The following is a 17,193-nucleotide window of genomic DNA, read 5'->3' as shown; positions in this document are numbered from 1 at the left end:
CCTCACTCGTGAGATTATATTGGGTATGTTGTGGTGTTGGACTAAGCTGAAATCATTGAGTCATTCGACTTTACGTTCACTACTATATTTTTGTCTTCTTCAAATTTCTAGTCTTAATTCTTCTATAAGTAGCCATAAGTGGCCCTGCTATATTTGATTGTACATAGGAGTCTGATGTATATAACCATATTCTGGACCACTCTAGTACGGAATGAACTTATAATCATGGAATCAACTCGATTAGAATAATACTGATACTTTTGTGTCTCATTTATTATCTCCCTTGTAAGACTGATTAATCAATGGTACACAAATTACAAACAACACTTGCATTATCCTTTATCTATGCAAGTTCTTCAACATAATCTGTAATAATACATTCTGCAAAATGGTTTGCTGGTTTCACATCTCTCCGGGAAGCATTGTATCTCCGGGCAAATCACAGAACGCGATACCCTAAAAAAACAGAGAAGAAAAAACCCGACTTTTAGTCCATTCCGAGACGAAGAAGAAACAATCTCATTGCTGTAAAAACACTCACCTCTCCTGTGAGATGGGCAACACATCTTTTCTCTGCGAGCAACTCATCTTCTGACTGAAAATTTTAGTAACGTTTAGTGTTATTATGTCTCAACACGCCCTTTCAACCATATGTTTAGTTATGTGATCATCTCATCTAAAATCTGAAACAAGAGAGAGAATGAGTACCTTTTTTATACGGTTCCAAAGGTAATCATCAAATATTACTTCTTTTACGAGTTCATAATCACCATCTCCCTGTAAACAAAAAGTATTTTTGAGCTCATGATGGTATATACTTAGTATTCCATCAGATAATACGATTTAGGGAGAAAAAAACTTACTTTTGATCTACAAGGCATACTGAAAACTATATCCTCTGCTATCCCATAAGGATTTCCATTTGTATATACCTACACATTTGTAGCAAAATTATACAACAAGAGATTCTGAAAACTAACATTGACATGTAAGTGGATATAAAAGACATTTAATTCCATGGTTCACGCTTCAAATGAGTTGGTCTATGAGTTCGATAGCAAATTCAGAACAGATAAACGTCAAATCATGGTTGTGCCTCTAATTAAGCTCATTTCTTATAGAACGAAGAGTTAGATGAAACTTACTCCAGTAGAAAACCAATCTCCTTCAGGTGTAGGAGTGACAAGAGACCTTATTGCATCGACTATCGACACAGCAGTTGATGCAGCTGAAGATCTTCCCCATTTCTGTATAAGTACACCACCTCTCTGCAAAATATAACTTACAAGTTACGACATTGTAATTGATGGTTGAGTTGGTGCAATAGGTGTGGTATCCAAAAGGGATGCCAGGTGGCGGGGGATATATACGCATCCTGGTACCTTCTCAGTTGAGCTCGTAGTACGTGTGCTTACCAAAACACAACAACATAGAAATTGATATTTTTACCTTTTGGACTTTTTCAGTGAACTCTTCCTCTAACCATTTAGTGTCTTTGATCACCTCTTTGACTGGCAATCCATTAATTTTAGCATTTAAAAAGTCTGGAACCTGATAGCAAATAGATTAACCATGAGGTTAGTAACGTAAAAGATACGACACTGGAGCCTAACTTAACTCTGAAAGCTAACTCATAAGGGAAGGATTTGCCCAAGTCCATATAAGCAGACCACACATCCATTCCCCAATCAATATGGGGCTCTAACTCAGCCTAACACCCCCTTCACGTTCGAGCATGGATCGGGAGCCCAAACAGGGAGAGACCTAGCTTTGATACCATGTAAGGATATGACGCTTGAGCCTAACTCAACTCCAAAAGCTAGCTCACGTGTGAAAGATTGCCCAAGTCCATATAAATAAACCAACAGTCCAATCTCCGGCCGATGAAACATAATTACCTGAGTGGTTGAGTGATTGCCCCAAATGGTAACATTAGATACTTTGTCATAAAAGACTCCAGCTTTTAGGGCTAGCTGCACAAAACCATGAGATATTGTCTTAATAACTTCTTTGTTCATCATGAAAAGAGGGGGGGAGGGTTTAATTTCACACATGGTCGCTGAAATTTACTACTTTATCTATATTGCTTGGACTCTTTAAAAATGTCGACCGGTGCATGTCAAATCCTAAAGTAGTGCATTTTCAAAGGATCCAAGATGTTCGCGACAACATTTTTGGAGAGTCCAAGCAACATAGCCTACCATAGCAAATTAGCAATGAAGTCATGATTTTTTATTTCGTGACTTCACTGTTACATTGGATAAAATTCAGTTACTTCAACGCGAGAAAAGATAGTTCTGTGATTTTACTGTAATAGTAGGCATAATTTAGTGTTTTTTCCTGTCATAGAGGTAACATTCAGATATTATCAAAAGTAGTTTTGCGACTTTACTGTTATGTTGGATAAGTTAAACGACTATACGGAAATGAATCATGGAACGAGAGATTAGACTGTTATATACCTGACATTTGGCTCTATTTTCATCTAACCTCGTCAAGGCGTGGAAGTTCTTTGCTGGTATATTTGGAGCATTTTTCAAACAAATCAATGCACTTGAAAAGGAACAGAAAAAAGATATATTAGCAAATTAACAGAATGAAAACAGGAGAAAACAGATGAGACAGTTCATTACTTGGTATTGCACGGGTTTCCCACAACTATCACTTTGACATTTCGCGATGCAACGGCATTGAGAGCTTTCCCCTGTAATCATTTAACAAACAACGCAAAATATTGATTCAAATTTTTATCCTTTTGGCCTTCAAAAACCATAGAGCTTTAGAAAATGATAAAAAATAGTCGCTTATGTTTGAGTCGAGAGTGTATTGAAAACGACTTCTATACCCCACAAAGGTAGGGGTAAGGTCTGCATACGTCATACCCTCCTTAGACTTCACTTGTGGAACTATACTAAGTATGCTGTCGTTGTTGTTATGTTTGAGATTTTAGTCATATGATGGTAGTTATATTTCACAGGATTGACTCGTGAGAAGCACGTGAGCTGTTTAAACTTTAAACTGAAGAAACAATCAGGACGGAGGTTTAGAACTCATTTCCTCGATTTGTACCTTAAGAAAAACCAGGCCAGCAGTAAAAATATACTAGACAGCACTGAAAGCAGACAACTAAAACAAAACCAAGTAAATTGTGGGAAATGAATCGGAAGAACTTCGTGTTGTTGTCTTTTAACAGTATAAACGATTCACGTGCTTCTCAGGAGCCAATTCGAATAAATGCAACGATCATCATGTGTTTCAAACCTAACGAAAGCCAACACTGCTCAGTTCTTTTCAAACATGAAGGACTAAAGCTGCTAATTTAGACCAACCTCTAACCATAAAGGACTAAATTTTGTCATTTTCCCGAAAACTCTATATCTTAGGAGAACAAGAAGAAGAAACCTGTTCAGCGAAGATTTGACCGTTTATATCCAATAAGCCAGCGCGTTCCATACCGGGGCCTCGAGGCTTTGCACCAATGAGAAGTGCCCATTCTGCATCCTGGAACACCTCATAGGGATCAATACCTATATTTACCTCCCTAAGCAAAGGATACAAAGAGTCCTCTAGTTCCATAGCAACTCCTGCATATAAACAGGTGATTATATATAATAGACCCTCGACTCAAGTAAATCAAATCAAAGCAGGGTTGAAAATAATCAAACGAGACTTGATAACGACTATGAATATAAGTGAAAGCAAGTCCAGAATCAGAACATTACAAAGGTCATTAACACCTAATGGCAGACCACAGACATGTGTATCCAAGGCTATGTTGCTCGGGTATAGGTGCAAATCTAGAGGTCGAATTTGATATCACATAAATTTTAGGATTGGGTAGTACGTATGAGTACATTTTTTTGTTGTTGAAAAAGAATTTATATTGTCAACAATGTAAATATGTAATCTAACTAGATTTCTATTTGATCAAGTTAAATGATCAATGAACTTTGTAGTAAAAAGTTTTTAGATTACTTGTTACAATTCAATTTCATTGACGGAAGCTGAGATAGCTGTAGATACAACACGGGTGTGATGACATTGTTTGGAAAATCCAAGCAACATAGCTCCTAGGTGACGAACAAGTAAAGTCACCAGTTAAAGAAGGATAAGTTTAATAAGGTCTTATTGACATGGACTAGAACCTTACATACATAGAGAGACAGAGATTCTGAAGAGAGACTAAGGTCGATAGAAAAAGGGGACATACCTTCAAGTGCTTGGATTGACCGCTCAGACCCCAATAACCTTAATGCAATAGGTTGATCTGGCCCAAAAACCTCACCAGATGCAAGCTGAGATATCAAAACAAATGATGTAAAGAACAAGCAAAACGCAAGAGTTAATGGTCAAAAACACACTTGAACTATCGTTTTTCGTGAGTATCATACCCAAACCATCATTGTACGTTCCCTTTTCTCCCCTGAACTATCACTATCTATGTATTAAAACATAACTCAACTATCACCAACGTTCAGGTAAGAAAAGGCAACGTTTGATCATTGAGGTGTGTTTTAATACTTAGATAGTAATAGTTCAGGTAGGAAAAAGGAACAACTGATACATGGGGTGGGAAGCTCGCAAAAAAAATGATACTTCAGGTGTGTGTTTGACCATAATGCTCGATAGCAATTGTCAAATAATTGGTTCATGCTATAATAATATCATTCAGTAGAAGCATTGTCTTTCGAGGGCCAAGCCATAACATACGTAATTCTTCAAGAGAGGAACCGAATAGAGCGGTCACATTTTGCAGATATGCTGGTGTATGGGGTAAGTTACAACATTATGATAGATCCTGTAGACTCTCATAATCAGGAAACATGACTTAATAACTGCTTACACAAATAGTACTACCATATTTTGTTTCCATGAATGTTTCTAAATTACGATAAAATTGTGAATGTCTTCTTACTTTGAAAAGAAGATGATTAGCAATCATCCCAGCAGCACCAGACACAGAAACAGTTATCATTTTCTTCCACGAAGACGTCTCTTCTTCCTGGTAACCGAAAGAAAAAAAAGAGTGATTAATGCCAAGTATAAATTGAAATGTACGACGAGAGGGAGTTGCTCGGATGGTAAGCACCCCTCACTTTCAACCCGAAGGTTGCGAGTTCGAGTCACCAAGGGAGAAAAGGGGTGGGATCTCCTAGGGGGTTAAAAAAAAAATAAAAAAAAATTGAAATGTACTCAAGAAATTTGTTACTATAACATTAATTTCAAACCGCATTGAACCATATGCTTTAGATTGATTACATGAGGGTATCTAAGTGAAAGTGATCAATAATTTATAATCCGTAACTCATAAATTCAAAATCCTAGCTCCGCCTTTCGACTTAACAATCTCCTATTATATCAAATTCAGAGTATCTATGGAAGAACTTACAGCCTTGAGATCATAAGTAAGACAGAAAACTCCATAGCACTCTGATTTCTTCTTTGGATCATCAGTCTGCACTACAGTCGGCGCTTGAGCTTCCCTGCAACATCAATCAAGATGAACATAAATTAGACCATTAAAATCGAAAAACACAATTGCAAATGAAATTTTACAATCCTTCATCCCAATTCATGTCGTGATTTGACTGGACACGAAGTTTAAGAAAGAAATACAATCAAATCATAGACATTTGTGCGTAAAACTAGAAGTTCAAAGTTTAGTTATGAAAACATGACATTCTTTTCGAGACATAGTAAAATGAAAAGTACGTCGTATAAATTGGGACAAAGGAAATAACATAAATCAAGAAAGTAACAACATACTTAGAAGTAACAGAGATCAATCAGATCATTAAAATCAAAAACACAATTGCAAGGCAAATATTATAATCCCTCACCCCAATTCATGTCGCGATTTTACTGGACACGAAGTTTAAGAAACAAAAAACAAACAAATCATAGACAATTGTGCGTAAAACAAGAAGTTCAAAGTTTAGTTATTTCTAATTGAGAAAAAACATGACATTCTTTTCAAGACATAGTAAAATGAAGAGTACAGTCATATAAATTGAGACAGAGAAAGTAAACAACATACTTAGAAGTAACAGAGCAACATATTTGAGAAGTTCTCGATAAAGGCTTAAAGCTTAATCGACGTTGATGAGAGATCTTAGTCGACACATAAGAAAGTTGTGATGAATAAAAACTGGCTTTTTTAGTCAATGAAGAAGAAGAAGAAGAAGAAGGAATAAACTCTGCTACAGCCATTGCAGCAGAGATTAAAAAAACAACTAGAAGTGTACAAATCACAAGTGAATTGAGCAAAAAAGGTGAGATTTTTTTCTTATTTTCAAGAAGAAAAAGAAAATGGAGTTTGTGGTTTTGGAGGGACAATATTTTGGATCAAAGTGTTGATTTTGAAATATTAGTATAAGGCCATAGTGTATGACACTTGTCAAATAATATCCTTATCCATTTACCTTGGCTTTATATTACTTGTCTATTAGTTCCTCTTATGTTCCGATTGAAATTTCGAGATTCAAGCTCATAAATTTTGATTGTGTAAAAAGTTTAAGTTTCTTTTTCCAAAAAGAAATTTGTATATTTTGAAATTATATAAAAAGTAGGGATAAGGCACAAGTATTCCCTAGACTATCATTGAAATCTCAGATACACACTTTAATTAAACTAAGATCCTGTTATCCTCAAATTCATTTTTTTTTTAATTCTGTACACCTTTTTGGCTTACGTGGCATCCAAATATCTCCCACGCGCCTCAACTGGAGTCACAGAGTGTGTCACGTAAGCCAAAAGGTGTATAAAATTACAAAAAAATGAGTTCGGGAGTAATAGGACCTTAGTTTAGTTAAAATATGTCTCTGAGATTTCGGTCATAGTCTAGGGGGTATTTGTGCTTTATCCCTAAAAAGTGTTATAGCCCACGACGATTAACAACCTAAAATATTTAAAAATGTATAGAAAGAAATTTCGATCAAAGAAAAACTTGATTGACTCTTAAAATTATAATTGTGTCACGTAAATTAGGACATAGGGAGAAAGATACATGATTTGAACTTTATGTGTTTGAAATATTACTATACTTCCTACAATTTGAGTTATTTGATTCGGAATTTAATATAGTCAAACTTCTTTATAATGACATTATTTGTTTGGATATTTTTTTTTAAATTGTCGTAGAGAACATATAATATAATGTCACATAGAAAATCAATTCCAAAACAAAAAACAAAAAACTGTTATAGTAAAGTGTTGGAAAAATTCTACTGTATTTAATAATTCAATTAGTATTGTATATAGTGTCTAAGCTAAATTTACACGATTCAATGGAACCCATATATAATACTATACATCCATTTCTGATTATGTACACTCCCTTTTGTAAGGTATAATTGTTTTGGTTACAATATTTATAAAATATAAATATATATATTATTTTCTATATAGAAAGTACGGTAACTTTAACAAATCTTTTTAGTAAAATGTGTGTCAAAATACTATATATCGTCATTCGAGATGACTCAGTTGGTTTGGAGGGTGGTTATCCATATGGATGATCCAGAATCGATCCCCCTCAATGTCTTTTGAGTTGAGCCTAACTCATACTCAGTGGCAGAGCCACATACACTTGAGAGGTGTCGACCGACACCCCTTCGTCGAAAATTACACTGTGTACCCAGATATGATATTTTTCGATGTACATATATTACATATTGACACTCCTTGGCTTCTATGCAATTTTACTTCTTTATATTTTGACACTCCTTGATCAAAATTTTGGTTCCGCCACTGCTCATACTCCTTGTGGTTTACATCCTCTTTGCAGTTTGCAGGTTATAACACAATAGAGATTTATCTAGTGCGCACAGAGTGCTCAGTCGAAGTACAAAGATTTTAGCGACTGCGAGTTATCCTGAGGTTCAAAAATAAAAATAAAAATACTACATATCTACATTAAAATGGGATCGAATTAAGTGAAGGACCACAAATTGTTGTTCTTTTATTCTGTTTTTGGAAGAAGCAGAATTGAAGAATGAAATGTCCTTAGACTAGAAGATAAAAATGTTTTAATTTGGAATAAAACCAGTGCATAAGACAGAAGGACAGAACTATTTAAAAGATTCTGGAAAAATTGACATCAAAATAGAGTACACTATATTAGAATTTTAATTAAAAGAAGATATGCATATATGTACTACAAAATTTAAATAATAATAAAATAAAATAATATATATATATATATATATATATATATGTACTCCAACTTTGAAAATGCGTATGTAAACACCTCAATCCATCCTCACCATGTCTCGTGGACATCTGACGATGACATATAGATTTTGGAGGTGTCTGGACGATCATTTTATAAGTTGAAGTGTTTAACTAATAGTGAAGACAGATTGAAGTGTTTAGACGTGGATCCTCAAAGTTAAAGTGCTTAATTATCTCTTGAATATCATATTAAAATGTTAATCTATCATTTTCGGTGTGAGGCATTATAAAACAACGAAAAATAATATAACCTATCCAAACATTATATTTATACATATAATATATTATGAAATTATACTTAACAATCATGTGGCTACTTGGTGTCATTTCTAGTTACAACAATGTGAACTTGGGGACTTACACTTCATGGTGGACTAGAACTATTTAGTCATGTTGGTATTGTATTTAGTCATCCTAAAGATTGATAGAGTTTCTTTTTCAAATATGATCCAACCAACACATTTAATTTGATCCGCTCGTTTATTAACTTAATCTATGTTTGTTGGAAAAAAAGAATATGCGATTTTGTTTCTTATTTATGATCTGATCTGAACAAATACATCCGATCTTTTGTTTTGATTCTTGTTTAAAAAGAATAAGCAAGAAGCACATTGAATTGTGTTTTGACAAAGATTTCTTTTAGAGTATACTAACATGTAATAACATCTAGTACATGTTTTAGTTAACATTGAGATACCATTTTTTTAATAAAATAAGTACTGTAATTGTTATTAAATGTGACAATTTCCTTTATCTTGATAATCAAAACATGTTACATGCCATAATTAAGTGAAACAAGGCATGTTAAATGTTTGGTAAAAAATAATTGGAGTAGTATTTTGTTATGTATATGGTAATGTTTCCTCAAATAGTACCACCAACAGACGTGGAGAAGCGGATGTGGTTGTTTAATCTGTTAATCAGAGGTCTCGGATTTGAGCCTTGGATATAGAAAAAGCCTTAGCAGGGAGTGATTCCCCCGCCCTACATGGCGCAAATTCGGAATAGTCAGAACTGCGGGTATTGAACACCGAGTGGAAAACCTGGATATAGAAAAATCCTTAGTAGGGAGTGATTCCCCCCGAATGGTGCCCTACGTGGCACGAATTCCGAATAGTCAAGCTCTAATGCAGGTACAAAACACCAGGAGGAAAACCAAAAAAAAAAAATGAAAAAGAAAACGCTAGAAGGAGGGCTTGAACCTCCGACCTTGTGGTTAACAGCCACACGCTCTAACCAACTGAGCTATTCCAGCTTCTTGTTTACAAACATTAAAGTTTTTTATTTGAATCATATGTCAAGTGAAATAATATTTTTTACCTGCATATCTTCATTTTTTTCCTCAAGTAAATTTAGCTTTCAAAAACTACTACTAAACTATTATTTTAAAGAAAAAAAATAAATTCAATCAGCTTCAACAATATCCAAGTATATATTATCCAAGGGTGTTGTTGACATCCAATTTTGACCCCCATTTCTTCTAATTTATTGTTTTCGAGCTTCTAAATTAATAATGTAGCAAATCATTTTTCTTCATATACTATTCTTACTACAACGACTATTCATTACTCCCTCCGTCCCATTTTATGTGGCAACATTTGACCGGGCATGGAGTTTAAGAAATAAATGAAGACTTTGAAATGTTTACCAAATTGCCCTTTAAAAAGTACACTCACTTTTCTCTCTCCTCATAAATGTATTGGAGTATTATTTTAAGATTAAGTGGGACCAACAAGGGTAAAAGAGGAATTGCATCTTTAAATACTTACCATATAAGAAAAGTGACATTCTTTTTGGGACTGACCAAAAAGGAAATGTTGCCACATAAAATGGGACGGAGGGAGTATTACTTTTGTTACCATTATGTCATAATTCTATAATTACTACTAAAATTGTATGTAAAATTATATTACCACTTTTTACACCCCTTTTGTTAAACATATCGATTGTCGTCATCCTATTTCAGTTTCTTACTTTTTAAATTAGTCACAAGTTAATATCTTCCTAATTCATTAGCAAAATTCATAATATTAGTATTTTTATTTTTTCTACATACTAATTATATGTTATATTAGTTATTAAATTAGAAGCTCGAAAGAATTGATTTAAAGAATGAATGACCCGAAAACTATTTCAGCTAATTGGGCCACAAAATTTGATTCATTTTGAGACCCAAAAATTATTCAGCCTTCCGGACTACTAAATTTATCCAAAAAAGACCCAAAAACGCAGCAGCCCAACTATCCTTATTTTTTAAATTTATCCAAGTCTCTTTATGTTTCAATCTCCTGTCTTTTCCGTTAGCAGCAGCACATGATCATGTCTCCTCTTTCATTTTTTTTTTGGAAAAGTAGCGTATTTTGTCAACAATAAGCAGAGGGTAGGTAATCTATCTTCACGCCAATGTCATCTCAATCACGTGGCTCTTGCAAATCTTATCCTAAGGGCTTCAAACGTTTGGATTTGAAGGTTTGTTTTTTTTGACAAATATAAAAATTCAAACTCCCGCTCATAAACTGCGTTTTTCTCCCTATAAATACTTGTACAAGAAGTTATCAGCTACTCGTCTACCCTAAAAGCTATCACACCTAGTTTTAAAGTTTTGTTCTTCATTTTGTTGCTGCGATTTTGAATTTGAACGGACTTAACCTCATCTTCGTATTGATCTTCGACCGAAAACTCCCCCAGTAAATAGGTCAGTAACGTTTATTCTCTTAAAAAAATTTCCATTCGACGAGATATGGATGAATTTGTATTTCAGTACTGTTGTGTTTTGGGATTATGATAAGTAAATAGACGTCATGACCTGAGTTGATCACTGATTCTAATCGTCGTGGTGTAATAATTGCTTTGTTAAAATCAAATGTTTGGGCTCTGTTTTATTTCAGAAATTATGTTTCCAAGGACTCATTTTTCTTGGTATTAAACTCTTTCTCCTTTGTTTTACGAAAAAGAAAAGAGAAAAAATTGTTTTGAGTTTAGACTAATGAATTTAATGTTATTAAAATTAAATCTTGTTAAGAGTAAGGGATATTGTTGTGAAGTTATCTTTTACAAGTATGTAGATGCCTGCAATTAAGATTGAGATTTAAATTGTTCCAAGTTTTACTTGTGATGAAACGGATTGAATTATGCATTAAACATCGCATTCACACCTCCTAGTTGGAGTCTGGCAGCTATGTTGGGTTCTTAGAAATGAATCCAACGCCACTCTCCCTTCTCTAATCTTGCATTTTTGTATATGTACTTCCCCTAAAAATGTACTTTCTATATATTCCTTTACGCTCATTTGAATCATAAAAAAAACAACTAGATTTCCTTTCAAAAAAAAAAAAAACTAATTTGGCACCCTTTTAAAAAGTTGGAATGAAATCTTTTTTTTTTGAATTTTATACTTTAAGTTTGTTTTTTTTCTAATCTTAGGCATTGTCATTCTATCTCAATGTTAATCTGCACTTAGTTCTAATTTATGATATACTTTTCTCTGAAAATTATTTAACTAACCTAAGTTTGACCGATAACCGTCTTTAACGGATCTTAAAGGATGCTTAATCCCTTTCCTTTAGGATAATTAGAACTCTTACATAGAATTTCATATTTAGTAGACTTTAAAATGAAGTTAACTTTAGATAATAACTTAATCATTCACCGTAATTAATTAGGTGACGATTTCTTAAGTTAGTTAATAATTTGAAAATCACTAATATGTTGTACACGTTTTGACCTTGAGTTAAAATGGGGTATAACATGTGTGACCTGATAAGTATCAACTGAGCTATCCCGACTATTTTCAATTCAGATTGGTACATGTGACACGAGGATTTATAGTTTTCTACTTTATCAACTCCATTCTCGAATGAAATCGCTATCATGAAGATTTTTTGTAACGATCTGTTTCCGTCGTTAAAGAAAAGCCAACAGGGGAAAATTTGGGGCCGAAAAACTTTTTTGTAGTATTTAGATTTTTTTAACCTTGTCTAGATTTGGATAAAATTAGAGTCATCGAGGTGTAGGGAAATCTGGTAACAATCGGGTGAAGTATTTATGATTTTGATTGCATGAGTGGTTAGATAACTCGTTAAGGAATTCATACGACTTTACAAAATTGAATTTGGGCGAGTAGAACTACCGGAATCGATCTTGACGTAAAAAGTTTTTTTCTGAGCGTCCTTGGTTAGAGGTGTGTTGTGAAATGGAGATTTTGGAATTCTTGAATTAGCTCTCTGTCTCGAGTATGCCGCCTTGGCGCTGGGTTTTGCTGTTGTGGAGGGGTGACGACCGTTGTGGCGGGCTCGACGCGAATTAAAGTTGTTAATAAACCCCTAATCTACCTCATTATGCACTTTTCGATTTTTTGAGCTAAGGAACGAGCCCCAAGGGACTACTACTCGTTTTTCACCATTCTTAAGGCTAAATGTAAGCTTTTCACTCTTTGAATCCGTTTTTCGATTTGTAAAACGTAATAGAATGAGTGAATATTGATGGGAGAGGGTTTTGTTATAGATTCTATGGTGGAAACAACCCTAATTTAGATAATTGGGATCATAAGTATGATCTAAGTTTCATAGATTTGTTAGTAATTTGGGTAATTAGTGATTGTTTATTGATTCCCGTATTATATTGATTGTTTGTAGACCAAGAACAAGCGGAACAAATTCGAAAAGGGAAGGATCAAGTTTCTTAGGGTTTCAAGCTTGTTTCGAGGTAGGTGATGGTTGTGATTTTATTATTGTGTGATATATGTTTGTTCTTGCTTCATTATGATACTTGTATATGCATGAATTTTGCAATGTTGATCACACTTGTTGTAGAAGAGATAGAGGAATGATGATTGCCATGAAATCATGACTTAAATGTATGATCTTGATGATATACTTGTGATTGTGATTGTGGTGTGTTGAATGGATCGGTTGCCACGTTTCGACATAACTAACTAGGATCGGTTGCCACGTTCCGATATAAAAATGGGATCGGTTGCCACGTTCCGACATAAATATGGGATCGATTGCCTCGTTCCGACATAACTATGAGATCGATTGCCACGTTCTGGCATGCTATTTGGGTTTGGGTTCAATGAGAGGACTAATGATTTGATATATAATGTGAAGTTGTTCGTTGTTCGTAAATGTTGATAATATTGTATATGTTGATATATATGCATGTGATTATAATGTTTTCTTGACTTGCTTATGTTGCACTAGTGGGATAGCCACATAATCCTACCAGTACACTGTGGTTGTGTACTGATACTGCACTTGCTCTTATTTTTGTTGAGTACAGGCATCTTCAAGCGGCTATTGACAAACCTTGCTTAGAAAATCAGTGATCGTCGCTTTGAATTCAAGGGTGAGCCAATCCTTCCGAGCTGCCATGAGATTCTCTTTCGTCTATGTCCACCATTTCCGGACTTAGACATTTGTTTTAGCTAGTTGATTAGTTCATTAGTTGGGGTTGTATCTCTTTCTTGTTTAGACTTGGTTCATTGTTAGAATGTTTTGGTACATTGACTTTCAGATTATAGGTTATTTCTTCCGCATTGTTTAGTTCGTTGTTAGACTTTTGTTGGAGTTTATGGGAACTCCCTATTTATTTCCTTAGTATTTAACTTGCTTCCATAACTTAAATGTCTTAGTTTTGGTTTAGTTGCTTGGTTTGGGTTGTAGTAGTGGTTCTTCCACCGAAGAGTTAGTGTGGGTGCCAATCACGACGATCTGGGTTGTGACATTTCCGATCCTAATTTTTTCCTCTTCTACAAGGCTATTGATTCTTTATTCAGAATTAATCTTTATTATTAGTCAATCATTGATTCTTTCTTATCAGTGCTTTTTAATAGTCCGACAGGAAAGAATGTCGATTTACCTTTCAAAACCTACTAGTACTAACTACTATATTTTAAAAAAATAATCAATCAACTTCAATATCCAAATTACGCCTAGTAGCATCAAGGGCATGACCTTATTAAGTATCAATTTTTTTCTCTTAATTCTTTATTAAGTATCAAAATTATTAATTCTTTATTCAAAATTAATCTTTATTAGTCAATCGTTGATTCTTCCTTCTCACTACCAGCTTCACATAGCCGGACATAAAAGAACGAAGAAAATAGGAGAAAAGAATAATGAATGTGTTCATGTCAATACTTCCTTTGTATTAATCAATGAATTTTTTTGAACTGACATAGGAAATAACTATTTTTGAATGATATATATATTTCGAATTATAATACTAAATTTTATATAACTAATTCATATATTATTAATCTTCTAGTGTGACTCCAGTCAACAACCAAACGACCCCTAATATTGAATGTGGTAATATTACTCTTGTAACATCTTATTTTCTTGATATTCATCAATTGAAGGAGATATTTTCTCAATTTTTGTCATAGTTATTGAAGACGCTATCTAAAACAGTCATGTACTGTTTTACTTGCTTATATTATTGACGTTACATATAAACACAATAACGATGACTACAGTTATCTCGAAAAAAAATCTTAAAATCTCACTATTTCCCTACTTGTGGACTCCATTGAATTACAAATTGCCAATTGTTCCTTATCTTGTTTTATTTGTTTGTTTATATGTTGTTTAAAGTTGCTATTGCGCAGAATATAGGGCCTCTTTTAAAACCTTGTAAGAAATAATATATTACAAGTTCTTTTTAATTTTATGTCATTTCTTATATATTGCTCATTTTAAATTGAAGGATTAGAAGAATTTCCTCGAAATCTGTTTTTTAGTTTAAGTTTTATGCATTGATACCATCAAATCTTATGTAGGTAATTGCATGTAATCCTTTGATAAATACTAATTCACAATCTGATAGAAATCGTAACTATCTAACATGTAATATATTTTAAATTCACGAGTAATAAAAAAGGAACAATTCTTAGTGAAATAATAAGAAACCATTTTAGGGGCAATATCATAAAAGTATTCATATATTATAATCTAAATATAAATATTGTGGGAGGTGGGTGTGAGGATAGGAAGTAATATCATAAAAGTATTCGTACATATATATAAACTAGTAAAAAAAGTCCGGGCGTTGTCCGGGCCCAACATTAATGAAGTTATATTGTTACTCTCTCCGTCTCATATTAGATGAGAATCTTACTAAAAATATTTTTTTCATATTATTTGAGCACTTATTAAATTAGGATAGAATTAATTAATTCTTTTCCATTTTACCCCTACAATTAATATGACCATTCCTATATTGTATGTGTATTTTTTGTAACTCATTTCAATGTGCATTGATATAAACAAAGGGCAAAATGGTGAGGTCTTCCAATTTATTAATGATTTCTTAATCACCGTGTAAAGTTGGAAGTACCCATCTAATATGGGACGGAGGGAGTATAGTTTATGTATTGTTATAAAATTAGTAAAGATTGTTATAATATATTTTGCTCATAAGTGAGCTAATATAGACGCTTATTTGTCATTTGTCTTTTTAATTTCAATTTTAAATAGCAAATAAATGTAGCGATAAGATTGAGGGTAGAAATGAAGCATATCTTTCTAAATTTATGTAAAAATAAACAGAGTAGAAGTAACATTAGAGTTATCGATAGGACGATACATTCGTTTATTTTTAAAAAAATTATATCATTCAATTTTTCGGCTATTTTATAATGTATAACCAAAATTAAAATTTTAAAATCATCCCAATCCTAATTTATGTGACACAAGCAGTACAAAAATTAGTCTTTTTTTTTTTGTCTTGTAGATATTTTATGCTATTATTTCTTGTAAATTATAGTACTTTTTATTAAAGTTTTTAATAACATATGTTACTTTTTATGTTTGAGAGTTAAACCAACTTTTTTTTATGTCTTTTAATTTTATATGTGTTTTGTCCTTTTCCATTTTGAAAAACCAATACTCTCTCCATTTTATTTTATATGTCATTTCTTTTTATAAATATATTTGGTTATTCCCTCTTCTTATTGGAACACATGTTGACTTGTGGTGAATACTTATTCCCTCTTCTTATATAGTAAAGTAATATTGTGGGAGGTGGGTGTGAGGATAGGAAGTAATATCATAAAAGTATTCGTACACATATATAAATATTGTGGGAGGTGGGTGTGTGGGGATAGGGAGTGTCAGGTGGTGAGGATGCATGGGGAGGGGGGTATTAAGTTGAGGTGAAGATGTACTGATGGTGGTGGTGGGGGGGGNGGGGGGGGGGGGGGGGTACTAAGTTGATGTGAAGATGTACTGATGTGTTGGAGGGTGAAAAGGAGACGTCAATCAATGTTTAATATAAGTTAAGAAACTTGTTTTGCCGACTCTGATCGCTGAAAAAGTCATTTTCCTCATTTTTAAAAAAACTTATCTTCTTAAAAAAATATTTTACGAAATATTTTTTTGATGAACCGACTAGAAAAATGAAAAAGTGATCCCTTATGTTTTTCATAAGTTCAAAATGATCTATTAAATGTAGTTTTCAAACAATTTTTGTTCTTTTAGATTGTCAAACCAATTCTTCTTGAAGCATGGTGCCAACAATTAATACTAAATAATTAGCAATATAAGTATATAGAATATCTAATTTATGAAGAGATCATGAGTTCACATATTTCATAAATCTTTTCAATAAATTCGCCCATACATATATACACACATCAATGTTTTTGTGTTTCTACCTTTATCGATGGGCACCACAGGACCAGTAAACTTATTCCACCAGATTTAACCACCTGGTGACGGAGGTAGAAGCCCGACTATTTGAGTTTGGTCAAATCGATTGACTTCTGCTCATGTAGTGCATCTGTGTTGAAAAAATCAACATTAATTTGTACACAATAACTTTAAAATCCAATTATTAGCACTTAAAAAAATAATCGTTCTAAAAGTTCAAAACCCATAAAATCGAGGTCACAAGTCAATTTTCCTTATTCTAGGTCAAAGTTTCAGAATCGATTTTTTAATTACTAATTTTCTTTTAAGA

The 17,193-nt window shown here is 33.3% G+C and overlaps 1 protein-coding gene and 1 non-coding gene across 2 annotated transcripts; both read right to left on the bottom strand.

The window, feature by feature from the left end:
• Window positions 1-202: 202 nt before the first annotated feature.
• LOC125844002 (malate dehydrogenase [NADP], chloroplastic-like) lies at window positions 203-6,387 on the bottom strand. Its single transcript, XM_049523219.1, has 14 exons — window positions 6,038-6,387; window positions 5,390-5,483; window positions 4,916-5,002; window positions 4,211-4,295; window positions 3,403-3,584; window positions 2,634-2,704; window positions 2,463-2,553; window positions 1,899-1,973; window positions 1,450-1,551; window positions 1,146-1,268; window positions 864-932; window positions 709-777; window positions 542-595; window positions 203-456 (listed from the first exon to the last, which is right to left on the bottom strand). Exons 1-14 carry the CDS (start codon window positions 6,208-6,210, stop codon window positions 403-405), a joined length of 1,329 nt encoding a protein of 442 aa, XP_049379176.1. The 5' UTR covers window positions 6,211-6,387; the 3' UTR covers window positions 203-402.
• A 3,026-nt stretch (window positions 6,388-9,413) lies between these two features.
• TRNAN-GUU (transfer RNA asparagine (anticodon GUU)) lies at window positions 9,414-9,487 on the bottom strand. The gene has a single exon. It is a non-coding gene; the product is annotated as a tRNA-Asn (tRNA).
• Window positions 9,488-17,193: the final 7,706 nt, after the last annotated feature.

Source organism: Solanum stenotomum, chromosome 11, assembly GCF_019186545.1.
Source record: "Solanum stenotomum isolate F172 chromosome 11, ASM1918654v1, whole genome shotgun sequence".
Lineage (NCBI taxonomy): Eukaryota > Viridiplantae > Streptophyta > Magnoliopsida > Solanales > Solanaceae > Solanum > Solanum stenotomum.
This window is presented reverse-complemented; position numbering and strand designations above follow the sequence as displayed.

Coding starts and splice junctions, on each gene's coding strand:
- LOC125844002 (XM_049523219.1), bottom strand. CDS start 6,210: ATGGCTGTAGCAGAGTTTATTCCTTCTTCTTCTTCTTCTTCTTCATTG. Junction 5,484..6,037: donor TGTTGCTCTGTTACTTCTAA/GTATGTTGTTTA, acceptor TTGATGTTGCAG/GGAAGCTCAAGCGCCGACTG. Junction 2,554..2,633: donor GGAAACCCGTGCAATACCAA/GTAATGAACTGT, acceptor TTCCTTTTCAAG/TGCATTGATTTGTTTGAAAA.